The sequence below is a fragment of the Podarcis tiliguerta genome (assembly GCF_965153285.1).
Source record: "Podarcis tiliguerta genome assembly, chromosome: 11".
Classification (NCBI taxonomy): Eukaryota; Metazoa; Chordata; class Lepidosauria; order Squamata; family Lacertidae; genus Podarcis; species Podarcis tiliguerta.
The window spans coordinates 25,459,192-25,478,142 of NC_139544.1; the positions used below are offsets into that span (position 1 = coordinate 25,459,192).

An 18,951-nucleotide genomic window follows, 5' to 3' on the forward strand; every position below is an offset into this window, starting at 1 on the left:
CTCCTGGTCCAAATCAGCCTGGTTGCCATGGAGTCCCTGACCAACTGCCACTCTTAACTGTCACCAAGCACGACATTCCAGATCTTCCTTAGGAAGGGCTCGTCCTCCTGCAATAGTTAACTTCTTTTTTTTAACCCATTCTGCTTGCTGTTTGTGGCAGCTTTATTTATTCATTTAAAAAGCTGGATTACGTTTTCCCCTGGCCCATTGATTCCATAAGCACTAAATAAACAAATATTTCTTAGGCATGCCTATACTCGCATACCCGTTTGCAACATTTTCACATGCGCTTCACCTGCTTAGGGATGTGGCAACATGGCAAGGGCTGTGAGTTTCATGAGGAAAGATATCTGGGGAGCTGAGTGGCAGTTCTAAACAAAAACAAAAACACCTTAAGAGAGGCAACATTTAGCGTGGACGTTGGTGACACCTACAGGTTCCTTGTTCTTTATTTCTTTTATTCCTTGAAGAATCTGAAACTATTGGAAAGCAGTGTGTGTGTGACAGAGAGACACAGAGAAAGAGGGACGTCCACCAGGAAGAAAGTGGTTCTGTTGTTCTTATTTGTGGCCTTTTGCCCCTCAGGCTGCGCCCTGCGCGCCTGTTCCTCACGCGTAGGTGAGCCGAACGAGGACAACCGTTGCCTTGGCCATCTGAGCGGGGAAAACGCGCGCACATACAAAACTGGTCATTCCAGCAGAGCCACGCTCGCTCGCCATCTCTCCCCAAGAGGTCCCCACCTCCCGGGGAGTTTCATCCTCGGGTTTCTGCAGCTCCTCCCGGTTCCTTAAACCGGGACGGTCTCCTTGCCACACCGCCTGCTGTTCTCTTTCCATTTCTCTCCGCGCGCGCTCTGATCTTGGAGCCGCCGAGGCTGCTGCTGCTGGGACCCGGCGGCCTCGAGTCTCCGGAGACGGTGGTGGGCGGGGAAGTCGGTGGCAGGTGCTTCAGGTCCTTCCTGGGCTGCGCGCCATGGAGGAAGATGGCGTGGACAACCCGGCTTTCGAGCCTTCCAGCCCGGAGGGCTCCGAGCACAAGCGGGGGGCGCTCTCCTCAGGCCGCCTCGGCCATCCGGCGTTTGGCGCGTCCTGCAGTTTGGACCCGGACGAGCACCTCTGCGGCATCGGCAGGTTCGCGCCCGCCGCGCTGCAGGTCTGCAACAACCCCAAGGGCTACTTGCTCTTCTACAGCCTCCTCTCCATCTTCCAAGGTGAGGAGAAAAGAAGGCAGAGGGGTTTTCTCTCTCCCCCCCCTCCCAGGAGACGGAGATTTCCCCCCGCAAGGCTTCCAAGACGTGCGTGGTCAAGCGCGCCCTTGTGGCGCATGGGTTGCGGTGGTGTGGGAGCAAGGCGGATGGAAAAGAAAGTGCAAGGGGAGGGGGGGGGGAGAGGATTCAGATCAAATGCCTGGGATAGCTCAGTTGGTAGAAAATGAAACTCTTTATCTCAGGATTCCAGCCCCATGGTCTCTTTCAACTGTACAATTCGATGGTTTGAAGAAAATATAAGTTCCTCCTCCACCTGCACCCCGGCCACCTTCCCAAACATAGGAGCCAACTCCTTGGGGGACCCAGACCCCTCGAATATTTATTGATGGGCATTGCCATTCAAATGATATGCGTGCACCATGTCTTGTGATCTATGATGCGGGGTTGGGTTTACCTGCCCTCCATATTTAAGTTGGCACCCCTGCCGCCAAATCATGGGTGTCCTTCAAGGTTGTTCATTGAAGGGATCTCTCGTATTTCACTGTGGGCAAGATTTTGGCAATGCACGTGATTGGACTAAAATTCGCTAGATGACTTTTGGGGTCCCTTCCAACTCGACGATTCTATAATTATATGCACATCACTGGTTCAGGGTTTGGGGGCACCACAAAGCCTAGCTGAATCAGGCCACTGGTCCTTCTGGTAGGCTTAGTGTGACCTACACCAGGAGTGGCCAACCTAGATTTGTAGAGATCATCTAACTCAAACTCCTGCAATGCAGGAACATGCAGCCGTCCCATATTGGAATTGAACCTTCAGCTTTGGCTTTATCACCACCACACTCTAATCAACTGAACATCCCAGATGTTGCTGGGCTCTCAGCTCCTACCAACCCTGACATCACAGACCATTTATTTCATTATTTTTATTTATTTCATCGCATTTATACCTCACCTTTTTTTCTCCAAGGAGCCAGAGGTGTCAAATGGGGTTCTCCCTCCCATCTCATTTAATCCGCATAACAGCACTGTGAGGTAGGTTAGGCAGAGAGGCAGCGATTGGCTCAAGGTCACCCTGTGAGGTACGTGGCTGAGTGAAGATTTCAACCCTGGTCTCGCAGCCCCTGGTCTGACACTCTAACCAATACTCCACACTGGCTTTTGTCAGGGATGATGAGAGGTGTGGTCCAACCATATTTGGAGGGCAGTGGGTTAGCCCCCTGCCCCAGCCTACACTAACTCTAATGTTTCAGAGTGAGTTCTTTCTTTCCATATGTGGAGATTGGAACTGGGATCGTTTGTGTTCTCCCACTAAGCTAAGTTGGCTCCAATTTGTACCCAGCAATGTGAGTGAGCAAACTCAGCCACTGCTCTTTATAGTCCTCTCTGCCATGCTATTCAGAGGAAGCGGGCAGGTGAGGGGGTGGCTGCAACTGCTCCTTGTGGCTGTGGCCGCTGCTTGCTCACCTCCCAGTGGTGGAGCTCTCTGTTACTCTCATCCTGGATAGCTCGGTTGGTTAGAGAAAGGTGCTGAAAATGCAAGATGGCAAGTTTGATCCCCACGTGGGATGGCTGTATATTCCTGCATTGCAGAGGGTTGCAGTGGCGTAGCGTGGGGGGTGCAGGGGGGGCCGGCCGCACCGGGCGCAACATCTGGGGGGGCATGCTCGCACTCGCAGCTCTCTGCCCCTACCTGGCTCACTCACTCTCTCTCACTGCAGTGCTGGCTGTGCAAATCCGATCCGAGCCGCCGGGTCGCCGCCCACTGTGGAGGGGGGGGGGTGTGCCAGGCATGCGGTGCGGTGCGGAGAGAGAGCGAGGGACTATCTGGGGGAGGGACAGTGCAGCGGGGGGGGGGCGCAAATTACTTGCCTTGCCCCGGGTTAGGGGGCGCAAATTACTTGCCTTGCCCCGGGTGCTGACAACCCACGCAACGCCACTGGAGGGTTGGACTAGATAAACCTCAGAGTCCCTTCCAAACTGTACAATTCTGAGATTCTGTGAAATGTATGGATGGACAACGTGTGCATTATCTGTATTTGTTTCATTTGTGTCCCACCTTTCCTCCAATGAACTCATGGCACTGTACATCATTCTCTCCCCTCACCATTTGTCCTCACAGCACCCCTGCAAGGTAGTTTATGCTGAGAGATCGTGACTGGTGAAAAATTACCCCGTTCAGTTAATGGCTAAGGGGGAATTTGAACCTGGGTCTCCCAGGTCCTGGTTCAACACTCTAACCAGCAATCCATCCAGGTTTTAACATCCGTAAACTGTAAAATAAAATGAGGCTGCAGTCCTATTTAAAATAGCCTGCATGCCTATTTAAAACCAACAGAATGAAAAAAGGCCTTTATCTGAGAATATACCTCTTCATGTGAAATATACTAGAAATCTGTGGGACAAAGCTCTTAGTGAGAAGGCCATAACTTCTCCATACCACCACAACCTACTCCCCTACCTGCCAGAGAACGAACTATCTCTTAATCCTTTACTGACACCCTGTGGGAGGCTGGGCAGAGGGCCAATCCTTTCAACTTCCACTCGCTTGCCTAGTTTAATTGTGAAGGAGAAAAAACAAGGCAGCTCCCACTGCCTGGGGCAAAGACACAAACACAACACAGTGGAAGAAGCAACCCACACACTCAATGGTGGCACCAAGAAATATTTTTCTTTGGGGGGGGAGGGGGCACAAAAATGGTAAAGGATATTTCTAGGTGGGCAAGTTGTGTCCCAGATGTTAACATAAAGTAAAACAACAGTATATTTTAATGGAGGTCCAGAAATGGGAGGACAAGTGTGCGGGTGAGCTGCTTGTTCCCTGTCCGGCCTTCTGGCATCACCCATACACCCACTGGAGGGAGATTCTTCCAGAAGCAGCAGGAGTCACTCAGGTGTTGGTGCCACCATGTCTTCCTGAGGCCCATGCCAAGCCTGCTGATGGTGCCAGCCTGTTACCACCCTCCTGTGCTATGTGTTAACTTGGCTAACAGTTCAGGAAGTGCTCTGGTGTCCTTTCACAGTTGTGGAGATGAAGGTACTTTTTGCAGGTGCAACTTTCCCCTGCCAAGTCCTGGAATGACCTGCTGAAAACAATGGTTGAGGGTGCAAGAGGACGGTTGACTCTCTGAGCTCGGGGACACTTGAAGCTATTGGGTTCAGCAGAACCACCTCCCCAGTTTTATAGCCACAACTTTGGATTTGAATCCTCACTCGGTTTACAGATATGACTGTATTTTTATTAGTCTTCCAAGGTGGTAGTAATGCGATATTAAGTATACACCAGCAACTGACTGTCTCTTGCTGTAAGAGATCAAATTTCACAAGGACAGTTCTTATGTTACAATGGCAGCTTTGTTGCACTTCCTTGTGGCTCTGTCCCATATCGCTCTGGTAACATTTGTACGCAGAAAATCACATGAGCTGGAATGATTGAAGATAAAGTTCCTTCCATCAGACTGTTACACACAATTTCCTATATGCAAGACATGGCAGAAACAGTGTGGGATGGAGCCATAAGGAAGTGTCACCCACACCAGAGATGATGGGACCTTGAAGTAGAAGCGAATTGGAGTCTCCCATCCTTCTCTCATATTGAGTTGAGGTTGTGCTGAGGGATGGGTTCGTTTCTTAACCCTGTCCCTCCCACCTTCTTTCCTGCTTTTAAGGGCGCTGAACCCCAATCTTGCCTCTCTTTGTTGTGGGTGTGGATGAGCTTTGTCCCACACATTAGATTAAATGTTAGGAAAGCGAACAACGCATAGGCACGTTTTTGTTCCTTCAGGAATCATACATAGCCAAAGACTTTCTACAAGGCATGATGTGTCACATCAGTGGGCAGAGGGCCTGAAAAACAAGTTCTGCCTATTGGTCTAAGCAGTTTTTAGAGATTGCAATTCACTTACAATTCTACATCTGTAACTTCAAAAGAGACAATTTAGAACTGGGCAGCTGCATGACCAGAATGAGGCTGACCTGAAAAGTTGCAATACTAGAGCTGCTTAACTGAGTTGTATTACAGACCAGTCTTTGGGATTTTTTAGGCTCAAAGTTAGATGGTTATATTCATATATCTTACAAAATCATTTAAAAGTAATACAATTAATTAGGAGCTCAATTGGACTTTTGAGAAAACTTCCCTGCTATTGGACTGACATTGCAGTACAGTGGTACCTCGGGTTACGAAATTAATTCATTCCGGAGGTCCGTTCTTAACCTGAAATCATTCTTAACCTGAGGCGCGCTTTCGCTAATGGGCCCTCCTGCTGTCGCTGCACTGTTGGTGCGCAATTTCTGTTCTCATCATGGGGCAAAGTTTGCAACCCAAGGTACTACTTCCAGGTTAGCAGAGTTTGTAACCTGAAGCATTTGTAACCTGAGGTACCACTGTACTGCATTCCAGAACAGATGGCATGAAAACATGTTGGTCTTATGGGGCTTTGGAGGGAATAAAACTTGCTAATTTTTAATATTATTAATTATTCTTTAGTGGGAACCCTGATTATACAAAATAATAGGGTAGTTGCCCATGAAGAGCTAATTGCACAAGTAATTTGTTTAACAAATGAATAATGCAATTTGAGAATTCTTGCTTACAAGCTTTGAAGTCATAGTCCAAACTTTCTTTTAATCCACCAAAGTGTTGGACAGTTCAGAGCAGCGCTTTTGAAGACAGCTCTGTGTATGTACCATACATTTAAATATTAAAAAATCTCGGGAGCTATAGTTTACCCCTCACAGAGCTATAGGTCCCAGGACTCTTTAAGAAATCACAGCTCCCAATATTGTTTTCTTGGTGTGTGTTTGTGATGTGCTTTAAGTATACGGGGTGTACGCAACTCTTAAAGTGACAGGACAATCACAGCAAATGGCAACATTGACGATAGGCAGCTTTCATAGGAAATCGACTCAGACCATGGGCTGAATAACTGTCTGCAGTGACTGGCAGCAGCGGTGGTAGGCAAAGGTGTAGCGCAGAGGAGGGAAGAGGTGGCGGTACTGGCATGTGCCGCTTCGAAAATGCATTGGTGGCAACTAATATGGGTGAATGTGGCCTATTGTAGTGAACGGCAGTACTTAACAAAAACAATTTCTCTTGATTCCTCCCCCCCCCCCCGGCATTTATATACTGCTCAATCATTCGCATTTCTAAGCAGTGTCTGAAATGATGAATCGGTAAATAACACAGACGCATACCCCAGCTCCCACTATGCCACTGTGTATATTTTGGCTCAAATCATTGTACCAATTTCACAATAATAAAATACTTTGGGGGAACAATACTAACATCTAAAGTGCAGAACGTTACCCAGCCCATGTTGTTGTTGGCATCTGTCTGTCTTGGAAGACAAGGGAGTCTATGTAGAAAGGTGCTACCATTATAAAAAAAATCGATGTATCCTTCTATTATCTGATTTAATTTCTCTTTTCTTTTAGGCATTGTGGTAAACGGACTGGTAAACGTGAGCATTTCCACCATTGAGAAGCGTTATGATTTGAACAGCTCCCTGACTGGTATAATCTCCTCTGGCTATGACATTTCCTTCTGTTTGCTCTGCCTTTTTATATCCTTCTACGGAGAAAGAGGGCACAAACCAAGATGGCTGGCCTTTGCATCTTTCTTGATAGCACTAGGAGCACTTGTTTTTTGCTTGCCACATTTTACTGCTGGACCATATATATACGGGGATAAAGTAGAAGGTAAGTTCTTATGCATTAAATGTTTCTTTCATTGTCATTTTGAAGTTATGGTTCCTGGATATACAGTCTCTCTCTCTCTCTCTCTCTCTCTCTCTCTCTCTCTCTTTCTCTCTCATCTATCATCTAAATCAGGGGTCAGCAACCTTTTTCAGCCGTGGACCAGCCCACCGTCCCTCAGATCATGTGGTGGGCTGGACTATATTTTTTGGGGGGCGGGGAATGAATGAATTCCTATGCCCCACAAATAGCCCAAATATGCATTTTAAATAAAAGCACACATTCTACTCATGTAAAAACACCAGGCAGGCCCCACAAATAATCCAGTGATGCATTTTAAATAAAAGGACACATTCTACTCATGTAAAAACACACTGATTCCTAGACCATCTGAAGGCCAGATTGAGCAGGTGATTGGGCTGCATGCGGCCCACGGGCCTTAGGTTGCCTACCCCTGATCGAAACACAAGTTGAATTTATACATTTCGTATACAGACATAACTGGGATCTCAAAAGCCTTGCGAACAAATTGGCTCCCAAATGATCAAAACTCGGAAGTGAGTGTTCCAGTTTTCGAACAATTTTCAGAAGCCGCACCTTGGTTTTCGAACGGTTTCCCACCCCCTCCTTTTTAGAGATTGACAACATATATCCATGGGGTTTTCTTGTTTTGCTTAGTGTGCAATTTACCTTTATGTAAAAGCCAATAGATGGATTCCACCATACTCATAAAATAAGACACATTGAATGCTCTGTCAGTAGAGATTCAGCAGGTGCCTTCTGTTTCAACCTTTAAATGCCTGCTGATAAATTTTCTATGCTGCCTAGCTTTACGCAGGCAATTTAGATGAAACCTGTGTGGCTTTCACTGTATATCAGTATCATAGTCAAGAACCGCTTTGTTGTTGTTGTTTTTGGGATATAGCCGTATTTGAATAGATTGATACATAAATACATAGCATGGTATAATCAATAATGTGAACCTAGGGTGGGGCTATGCAGAGGAAGGGGTGAGGCTCTGGAGATTTGGACTGCTTTCTACTCTGAGTTATTCATGATGAAGTAAACAGATTATAATTTGGCACGTGGTGGGGGTGGTGAGGGCATGACAGCAGGGTTGAGAGCACACATGACACCTACTCCACTGTTTCCTTCTCTCACACAGCAGTATTTATTAACCACAGGCTCTGCTGCCAGGGAGTCTGCATCCCAGGACTTTGTAACCAGAGACAGGCCTGAGAGACTCTGAATGTGCACCTTTGTCTAACTCCAGTGAACTCCATCCGCTCCTATTATATTACTTAGAGTTCCCTTGAATTGTCTACCTGCCTGGTTTTGTCTTAGTGGCTTTCTCCCTTCTTTTCCTTGTTCCTCTTAAATCCTCCCCCCTCTCAGTCTGTCTGTCTCTCTCTGGCCTGTTGGCTTTTGTAATTCCTTTCATCAAACCCGCTTTTAAAACTAAAAGCAGTTTGCAGCCCAGACTAGGGAGAGCTGCTGGAAGGGAATAAATGCCAGAAATGGGTGCAGATTTGTTTTTTAAGTGTGTTGCCTGCAGTGTTTGAACTTGCTGAATTATTTTTTTAATTAGAAGTTTGATAACCTTTTATGTATTTCTGATTCTTCAGGGTGTATGTAATGTATGCATTATTACCTAAATATCTAGCATGGTGGTCCTTTAAGAGACCACTTTTTTTCCTTTTTAACCTTTAAGAGAAACAGCTATGACCCAGAAGGCCAGCTCAGAGAGGTAATGCCTGGGTGAAGAAGTTAAATACCTAGTCTGTGAGGGCTTCCAAGCCTCATCAAAAATAGAAATGGTCTTCTGCCATTAGCTGAGTTGTAGTGAGTTTCTACATGAAGAGCAGAAGACGACACAAAGCAGGGATGGCCCACCCATTGCCTCAAGTGGCAGTTCCATCCACTGGTAGTGGAACCACTTGCCCTCTGCCCACTCACCCACCTGAATGCCACCACTGCCACCCACTTCCTTTTACTCGCCAGGCCGCCTCAGGCAGTGTGAATGCGTGCAGCAGCATTCTTAATTTTGCCTAAGGTGGCAAAACATCCTGGGCTAGCCCTGACACAAAGGGTGTCTCAGTTAATTCTTAATGTTATGTATTAAGATGCACCCAGTGTTATAACATACAAATGGCATAATTGTACTATTGCATTGTATTACAGTGGTACCTCGGGTTAAGTACTTAATTCGTTCCGGAGGTCCATTCTTAACCTGAAACTGTTCTTAACCTGAAGCACCACTTTAGCTAATGGGGCCTCCTGCTGACACCACGCTGCTGGAGCACGATTTCTGTTCTCATCCTGAAGCAAAGTTCTTAACCTGAAGCACTATTTCTGGGTTAGCGGAATCTGTAACCTGAAGCGTATGTAACCTGAGGTACCACTGTATTAGCACCACCATTTTAACCAAGGTTATGGAGCCTCACTATCCCATAACAGAGGGGAAAAAGGGAACCCAAACGGTTGGAACAGGCCACTTCAATCTAAGCATCTCACTTCTTGCAGTTTAGAGACCATTACGTTTTCAGCTGCCTACCAGCAAACCAAAGCTGTTGATGTAAATGAAAGTTAACCTCCCACAGTTGCAATGAAATATTGTTTGTGAAATAAGTGGTATCCATAAGGGTGTTTCCCGCTGCTCCTCTTTAGCTCCCCTTTTATTTTCTTGTTGGTTCTTTTTACAAGTGGATTGTCGTGAAATTCTGTAATCTTCTTATTCTGTGAGAATCTGGCAGAAGAAAACATAATCCCATTACTCTTTATCATAAGTGGAGTTAATGAGTGCTGGGAAAGGTTGCCTAGGAGGGAAGGATCCAACGTCTTTGAATAGGTGCCTGACAGAGAGCATTGCAAACACAGCTCTGCAGTCAACCGGCTGCTTGGAAGGAGGCCACGTTGAGTTTCAGAACAGGTTACCCCACTGAGAGGCTCGTTGGCTGAAGAGTGCGGGGAAAAATACTTGAACTGAACTAAAAGAAATTATAAATACTACATCTAATGGCTGGCATTCAAGATTCTGGTCTATAGGCTATGTACACACCATACCTTTAAATCATATTCAAAACACATTCTTTCCCTGAAAGAGTTATGCTAAGTGCAGTTTACCCCTCACAGAGTTGCAATTCCCAACAACCCTTAACAAACCACAGTGCCCACAGTTCTTCGAGGGAAAGAATGTGCTTTAAAGGTGTAGTGTGTACACAGTGTAAGTTTGTTATAGCTCCATATCGAGTGCTAGGCAGTTGGTATGGTAGATATCAATAGGGTTTCATATATTTCAGTCACTGAGGAACACCTGCCACCCCAAACAAAGTAAATGAAGTGCAGTAGAACGAGGCTTTAGTAGACTTTCAGATGGGGAAGAGTCAAATTGCTGTTGTTGTTGTTTAGTCGTTTAGTTGTGTCCGACTCTTCGTGACCCCATGGACCAGAGCACTCCAGGCACTCCTGTCTTTCACTGCCTCCCACAGTTTGGTCAAACTCATGCTGGTAGCTTCGAGAACACTGTCCAACCATCTTGTCCTCTGTCATCCCCTTCTCCTTGTGCCCTCCATCTTTCCCAACATCAGGGTCTTTTCCAGGGAGTCTTCTCTTCTCATGAGGTGGCCAAAGTATTGGAGCCTCAGCTTCAGGATCTGTCCTTCCAGTGAGCACTCAGGGCTGATTTCCTTAAGAATGGATACGTTTGATCTTCTTGCAGTCCATGGGACTCTCCAGAGTCTCCTCCAGCACCATAATTCAAAAGCATCAATTCTTCAGCGATCAGCCTTCTTTATGGTCCAGCTCTCACTTCCATACATCACTACTGGGAAAACCATAGCTTTAACTATAGGACCTTTGTTGGCAAGAGTCAAATTAATACGTCTATTTGAGGCATCATCTTATAGCCCAGTGGTCAAACACGTTTCATCTTCATTGATATGGGATGACATAGACTCACTTTCCCCTATTATACATTCAAACTGGCAAGGTTTTTAGGAGGATAAATTGCCACACAATCGAGGATAGCAGAGCAGGGTTAGAGTTCAGGCACTCTTCAAGACAACCTCACTAAGGACATAAGGAGAGCTCTGCTGGATCAGACTAAGGCTGATCTCGTCCAGCATTCTGTTCTCACCATGGCCAAGCAGATGCCAACCAGAAGCCTGCAAGCAGGACCTGAGCACAAGAGTGAATGCCACAGGTGGGATTCTCAGCAACTCAGAGGCAGATGACTCTGCTCTATCAACTAAGTATCTAGCAGTGGAGGTAGACCACAACCATTGTGTTCCTTTTTAAAAGCCTTCCAAGTTGGTGCCCATCACTACCTTTTGTGTAGAGTGCTGTTGTGCTCATAACCCCTTTGTGGGCTTCCCCTAGGCATCTTTGTCCAGATTCTGAATCTTCCAGCATCCAACTTCATTGGACGGCTGTGACTCCTAGTATCATGAGAGATGGAGAAAAGCTTGCTTTACACTTTCTCCATACCATGCAAAATTATATGTATCGTTATCATTTTCCCACTTAGATTTTCTCCAAACTAACCCCCCCCAAAGGAACAGTGTAACCTTTCCTCGTAGGGGACTTGCTCTTGCACCTTGTTTCAGCACCATCGTATACTTTTTGAGTTGCAGTGGCTGGAACTATGCACGGTATTCTAAGTGTGGTTGCACTCTAGATTTGTGTTATGTCATTACAATTTTGGCAGTTTTATTTTCAATCTTTACCCTCATGATCCTTAGAATGAAATTCACCCTTTTCACAGCTGCTGCACACTGGGTCAACATCTTCAAGCTGTCCACTGTGACCCCAAGGTCTTTTCCTAGTTCAGACCTGATAAACATACATGAGAAATTAGGATTTTTAAAAATTATTTTTACCCCGGTGTGCATCTCTTGCTTACATTGAATTGTGCTTGCCATTTTACTTCTCATTCACTCAGTTTAGAGGGATCTTTTTGGAGTTCCTTACAACCCTATGTGATTTTAGCCACCCTATTTTATTTTATTTTTGTATCATCAACAAACTTGACTGCCAAAGCCACATCCCTCTAAAGCTATATAACAAAATGAATTGTTAATCAAAGCGGAAATTATGGATTCAATATTGAACCAGGTTTGTTTTTCTCATCTCTCTCCCCTTTGCTTAACATATCCATCTTGATGGAGAGTTTTGGTGGACTCAAAAGTTTGCTTGCTATTCTGTGACAATTTGATTGATCATAATAAGGCACTTGGGAATTTTTCAAAATAAAAACGATAGTTTAACCTTTAAGTATGCAAGTGAACACAGCCCACCCTTTTCTCCACTTGGCTTATTTGGTGGGTTTCTTTCCCAGAAAAGTTAGTTAGTTAGTTAGTTAGTTACTGTAGTTATTTGGTGGTAGGGACATGCAGAGGATTGGCAAATACTGTTTCACATCTTTGACACAGGCTGGTCTGCTTTAGACTTATAATGAGAGCTGTATCCCCCCGCCTTTCCACTCCGGAACCCTTAAAATATGAGGCCTTTGTTTCTATCTCTTATTTGCTATGATGATAGGCATCCATTCTTAGCAATGTAAACACTTCAGTGATTCACAAAATCGCCCTTTTTTCCGTTGGCGGCCAAAAAAGATCAGAAAAAAGACCCTGGACAATATAGCAGTTAACTGTAAGGGAGATGCAGAAATCTAAATAGAGACCTTTATTTGTGGTGTGACACCCCTTTTTGCTTGTACTTATTTTTGATTCAGATTTGTCATGGCCAATGGCTAGTACAATAAAGTTATTTGGATTGGAATAAACATAATGAATGATACCAGCAGTTTGTGACTTCATTTGGAAAAAAAAACGTCTAAAGCAATTATGTATTCTCCCTCTCTCTTGTTAAAAATCCTGCATTTCTTCAGGTGAACACTGTTTTGAGAGAAGATGATTCTCATACTTCAGATTTATTAAATGGGAGCTCCCTCTAGTGGCATTTATTATTATACCTCCTTTTGCTGGTGAACGCGAATGGCAAACACCACCAGGACTGTAGTCAAAGTGGGCCATTATGAAACAAGAGGGAAGCAGCTGCAGGCTTGAGGGATTCTGAAAGAATGCAGAGAAAAAGGACTTTATAAGTTCCCCTCCCTCAAAAAAACAACAGCAGCTCAATAAAAACTGAGCAAGATCAATAGCCACAGAATGACATGACAAAATGGGACGCCCTGCTTAGAGGAATTAATTGGACTGAAAAAAAAACTATTTTAGATAGGAGGATACACAGCAAAATTTTGTTGCAGATTCACCTTGCTATGCTACTAATGTGCACCCATAATAATTCTTAGAAAAACTTAGGAACATTGGAAGCTTCCTTATGCAGAGTGCTGGTCCAGCTAGGTCAGTATTGTCTACAATGACTGTCAATGGCTCTCTGTGATTCCGAGCAGGAAAACTGCAACCTGGGACATTCTGCATGCAAAGCAGATGTCCTACCACTGAGTAATGACCCTTCTCCAAGGAAGAACTTTGTACCATCTGAAAGGTTGCCTTCCATATTTTCATATACATTGGGTCAATAAAAATGTAGTCTTACCTGCACTGGTTATGTGATATGAATATCCAAGCTATATCAATACAAATATCCAAATACAAATATCCAAGTTATATCAATTCAATTGAGCAAAGTTAAAATATCCCCACAAGAAAAGTCAGTGATCTTCACGGAGCAGTGCTGACATTATGCACAGTGAATATTTTGCAGCTCTGTGAAAGGTATTTCATACATGTATGTTGTGTTGTTTATGATGATGGGTAAAAATGCACTATATAATTGTATATATAGTGACCCGGAAACTACAACTAATCCAGAATGCAGCGGCCAGACTGGTGACTGGGAGCAGCCGCCGAGACCATATAACACCGGTCTTGAAAGACCTACATTGGCTCCCAGTACGTTTCCGAGCACAATTCAAAGTGTTGGTGCTGACCTTTAAAGCCCTAAACGGCCTCGGTCCAGTATACCTGAAGGAGCGTCTCCACCCCCATCGCTCTACCCGGACACTGAGGTCCAGCACCGAGAGCCTTCTGGCGGTTCCCTCACTGCGAGAAGCCAAGTTACAGGGAACCAGGCAGAGGGCCTTCTCGGTAGTGGCGCCCTCCCTGTGGAACGCCCTCCCACCAGATGTCAAAGAGAACAACAACTACCAGACTTTTAGAAGACATCTGAAGGCAGCCCTGTTTAGGGAAGCTTTTAATGTTTGATGTATCACAGTATTTTAATATTCTTTTGGAAGCCGCCCAGAGTGGCTAGGGAAACCCAGCCAGATGGGCGGGGTATAAATAATAAATTATTATTATTATTATTATTATTATTATTATTATTATTATTATTTAATAATAATAACAACAGCAACATCTATCTGTATAGCACTTTTGTGTGTGAGAGAAGGTGTTCAAAGTACATAAGATATTATTATTTTAGTAATCCTAACCCACCACTCTGCAATGGTGATATTATCTCTAATGGCGATATTATATAAATTGCAGCTGGGCGAAGCACAGAAGTTGGAAGGTAGTTTCATTTTAACATTTAACTTTTCGTTGTTGTGATTCATTCTCACTCGCTTCTAGTGTCACCCTGTGTTCCAGGGCTATCCAACACCATGCCCCTCAGATGTTGCTGGCTTACAATTCCCATCAGCCCCAGCCAGCATAGCCAATCATCAGGGTTGATGCGAGTTGTAGTCCTCACATGGGCTACCCAAGATTATTTTTTTGGAACAACCATTGAATGTTATCCTGAACAGCCTGCCTCTTCTCCCCATGTCAGCTTAAAAGCTGCTTTGTTACTTCTTCTCAGGGACTGGGCAGAGGAGGAATGGTGGAGACCAGCTCCCTGTCCTGACCCTTCCGGGGAGGAGGAAGAGGAAGACAAAAACAGATTTACAACAGGGGTTGGAGGGAGGTAGCAGCTCAGAGGCAGATGAGGGGGAAAGCTGGTAAATCATGGGAGAGCTGGAACAACACTGGACATTGTCATTAGAAAGCATTCCAGACCCTCCATCTCCCAGAACCCGGCGAGTCTTAACAGTAGGAGAACAAAGAGCTCAAAGACAGAAGGCACGTAGCAGCACCCATAGAAGAGACAATGAGAATGACGAATGAGGAAGTGGGAGAGAAGGGGGTGGGGTGGAGATTTACCTGAGACAATGCTGTTATCCAAGAGGATAATCTCTGTAAAGATTGAAATATGGTAAGAAACTTTTCCTTGTCTTTATACTTTCCTGGCAGTGGCGTAGCGTGGGGGGTGTAGGGGGGCGGGCGGCCGCACCGGGGGCAACATCTGGGGGTTAGGGTTAGGGGGCACAAATCCACGGGTTAGGGGGCGCAAATTACTTGCCTTGCCCCGGGTGCTGACAACCCACGCTATGCCACTGTTTCCTGGGCAACCAGCCAGGAGCCACTGACAGTATCCTGACATTTCTTCAGCACTGTGCACCAATTGTTGGGTTCAGTAGTACTGTGGACAACCAAAGAACTATGATAATTCATCTGAAAGCAAATAAATTTTACTGATGTAATAAACTTTCACTTCCAGATACCTGTCCAGTAAACCTGGCTGCAATTAAGAATGCCACATGCAAGCCTGGCGTAAAAAAGACTGAACTCTCCAACTACTTCTACGTTTTCCTGCTGGGACAGCTGATAATGGGAGCAGGTGGGACTCCTCTTTACACACTGGGAACAGCTTTCATCGACGACAGTGTCCCTAAGCACAAGTCTTCAGTCTACATAGGTGAGCTTAGCTGAAATTTATTTCAAGAAATGTCCATTTATATTGATTATTCATCAATATTTGGAAGAATGTCCATAGTACCTCTTGTGCCTTCTGTTTGTTTACTTACAATTGTATACACGCCTACAAGAGACGTAAGCCCTGCTGAGTCCAATGGGAGTCCAGTGTGTGCAGAACTACAAGAGGCTGAACACACGCTAAAAAAAATGGCATAGTGATTAGAATGCTGGACTTAGACCTGGATTCAAATTCCCCCTTGGCCATGAAGTTCATTTGGATGCCCTTTTGCGAGGATAAAATGGGGAGGAGGGAGAACCAGGTATACCACCTTGAGCTCCTTGGAGGAAAGATGGCGTGCAAATATCATAACGGATAGAAATAAATAAGTTGAATATATGTGGGGCTCGCCCCTGGGATCAGCTCCTGTCTCCTGCATATTTACTCTGCACGCTTTCAGTGGGCTTCTGTGGAATCTAAAAGTGATCAACCTGTTTTGGCATCTAGGCGAAATGCATTTGGGATCCTTGCAATGCAAACTATTATCTTATATTTCTACTCCGCAGGAATTGGTTACGCCATGTCATTGATGGGTCCAGCTATCGGTTATGTAGTAGGAGGACAGCTGCTTAACATTTATGTTGATTTCAATCGTCACCCAAGGCAAGGAGGTTTCCCCCCCTTCTTTTTCCCTTTTACTTCCATAGTGTTACCCTAGAATTCCATTACCCCTCCCAACAAGAGTTACTAAACTTTGCATTTTAGCTTTATGCCAAACAGATAAAAAATATACCCACTGGATGTTGAACTGGACTTGGGGGACTTGCATTAGGATGTCAGAACAACCACAGTTAAGAGGCATTTTCTTAGTTAACTTACTGTTTATTTGCTTTTGATCAATGAAGTAGAAAAATAAAACTTAGTTAGTGAACCAGAACTGTAAAAGATAGTAATTTCCCCAGCTGGTGAGGCAGCAGTACCATTGTTTATATAATTGTTATTACGTTGGATCACAAAGGGCTCAGTATGAGATGAATGAGCCGGAGGTGTATAATTTATCTTGCAGAATAGCCTGGCAGAATGTACTGGAAAGTGACTCAGCTAATCATGTCTGTATTAAAACTGTGTTTGCTAAATTACTATCTTTCTAGCCATGACATCACTCCAGAAGATCCACGTTGGGTTGGAGCTTGGTGGGTAGCGTTTGTTGCATGCAGTTTCTCTACGTGCCTTTTGGTAGCACCGTTTTCATATTTCCCAAAGCAATTGCCAGGTAAACACATTTTCTGAAGCAGGAGAGAAGTTGCCATCCTGAGTGCTTAGGGCCTCAAATATCTAGTTGGAAGCTCTAAGGTTCTAGTATGAAAGGGGCTTGAAATATATACCCTGCCTTGGCCTAAACATGGCTCCAGTGTTCCTGTTTTATGGTGACCTAGATTTTGTGAGGTGCTTGAGAATCATTGCGTTAGTTGTTTTAGCCCTCGTAGCCATCAACAAAGAGATCACAGTTATGTCTGCCCACTTGCACATGAGAAATTGCACTAGTGCAACGGGTTTTTCCTTCTGCCTTCCAATGCCTTGCCCCCTCAAATCTGCTCCAGAATATTCCCTTACCCTCCAGAGTAGATGTGGCAGTCCCTTGTGGGCTGAAGGTGGAGAGGAGGACCAAGAAGTCCCATTGTGCTAGCTCATGCTATGTTGCTTTCCCCTAGGCTTATCCGACAAGTAATATTACTGAAGTATTGAAAGCAGCATGCACACGCACACACATATGAAAGCAGGGATCCCAGCAGAATCATGAAGCCACCATTTTTCATTATTTGATAGAGACAGATATAAATCTGAGACTTCTATGTCGTTTACCTGCACTGCTCTACTTTAATCATCCGTTGGGGATTTGGATTCATTCATATATTTGTATGCATGTGTAAAACAAACAAGAACTGCCACAATCTAGCATCTTTAGTTACTGGTAGCTAGAATGCCCAATATTTAGAAATCACTTGGATGTCTTATAAAATAATTTAAAAAACCCATAATTATGAGAGAAACATAGCTCTTCCTTGCACATTGGCTAAGAAGGTATGGAGGCCAGGTGCAGATGAGCTATAAAACTGAATCTGTTTTAGGGATCAGATTTTACCTTTAGAAAGATAGAAAGGTATAAAGGAAGAAACTTTTCTCAAACACCTGGGCTATAATTATCTTGGCCAGGTGGACCCCAAGGCCTTGTTTGCAGGAAAACTGTCATCTTACTCTAACTTATCTCAGAAAATGGCCACAAGCTTATGTCTGTCAGAAAAAATACCAAGTCCCCTCATGAATCCCTGCAGTTGTGCTGATAGGGTGGGACTTTGGGGCAAAAGTCCAGGGCCCCACTTAGCAGAAGGAGGCGGTGGTCCCCCAATGCATCATGGAACTGGCTTTTCCTGTTTTGATCCAAGGTTGTAATCCTTTGCCCAGTTTCCTGGCTAGGCCCCTGGGGAAGTTCCCTCTGATGCATAAAGAGATTGTCTTTTTTCTTTTTTCAAGCATGGGTGGAATCCTCAAATTGGGTGAAGTGATACATCACCCAGTTCTGATGCAGCGGCAAATTCAGGGTAGAAGGGCTTGGTTGAGGTCTCTGTCCATAAGCCAAGCGTGGGGCATATGGGCCATAGAGCTTCCAGCAGCGGCCTTAGGATGGCTGCCTCTGTAGATTGGCATCTTGGGGAGGCCATAACCTTGGAACGACCCGCAGGAGGCTGAAATGGATATACAGCCAATGCCTGAGCCAATGATCCACCTACACCTGTAATCATAAAGTTGTGGCCATTTTCAACCCAATTAGTTGTCTGCCCGAGCCTGTTCTGCCACAGGTTATCTTGTTGCTGACAGGCGAGGGGGTGGGGATGGCTTTGTGACTTGGCCCGCAAGAGATTTTCTTCTCTTCTTCTTTTAAAAAGCAGAGCTGTCTTTTAAATGTCCTGGCTGTGCTTTTTAAATAGACCGAATATAAGCCAATCCCTATCAGCCACAGTTGTCAGGAAGGAAGGCTTGTGTGAGTCAATTAGAGATGTTGAAAAAGAAATTAAATGTGCTGAGTTTTTCACACCGGAGATGGATAAGAGTGTCAGACTCCTTGTAACTGTTTATACTTAACAGCACATGTTCAACAGCATGGGGGACGAGGGAAACAGACTCCAGTTCACAAAGGAATCACATACACACATGCACCCATCCAAGCAAATTGGCTGACTCTAAATGGTCCCAGATATGGAGCTTTGTGAAGTTAATTTGTCAAACTTTAAA

At 44.9% G+C, this 18,951-nt stretch overlaps 1 protein-coding gene across 1 annotated transcript in view; it reads left to right on the plus strand.

Annotated features, from left to right (window-relative positions):
• Nucleotides 1-51: 51 nt before the first annotated feature.
• The window catches only part of SLCO4C1 (solute carrier organic anion transporter family member 4C1), a 49,234-nt gene continuing 30,334 nt past the window's right edge, over nucleotides 52-18,951 (plus strand). Inside the window, exons 1-5 of the mRNA XM_083403985.1 lie at nucleotides 52-1,210; nucleotides 6,643-6,906; nucleotides 15,466-15,663; nucleotides 16,227-16,323; nucleotides 16,812-16,933. Of these exons, the coding sequence (XP_083260111.1) occupies nucleotides 973-1,210; nucleotides 6,643-6,906; nucleotides 15,466-15,663; nucleotides 16,227-16,323; nucleotides 16,812-16,933 (919 nt within the window). The 5' untranslated portion in view covers nucleotides 52-972. The remainder of the gene's footprint in view (nucleotides 1,211-6,642; nucleotides 6,907-15,465; nucleotides 15,664-16,226; nucleotides 16,324-16,811; nucleotides 16,934-18,951) is intronic.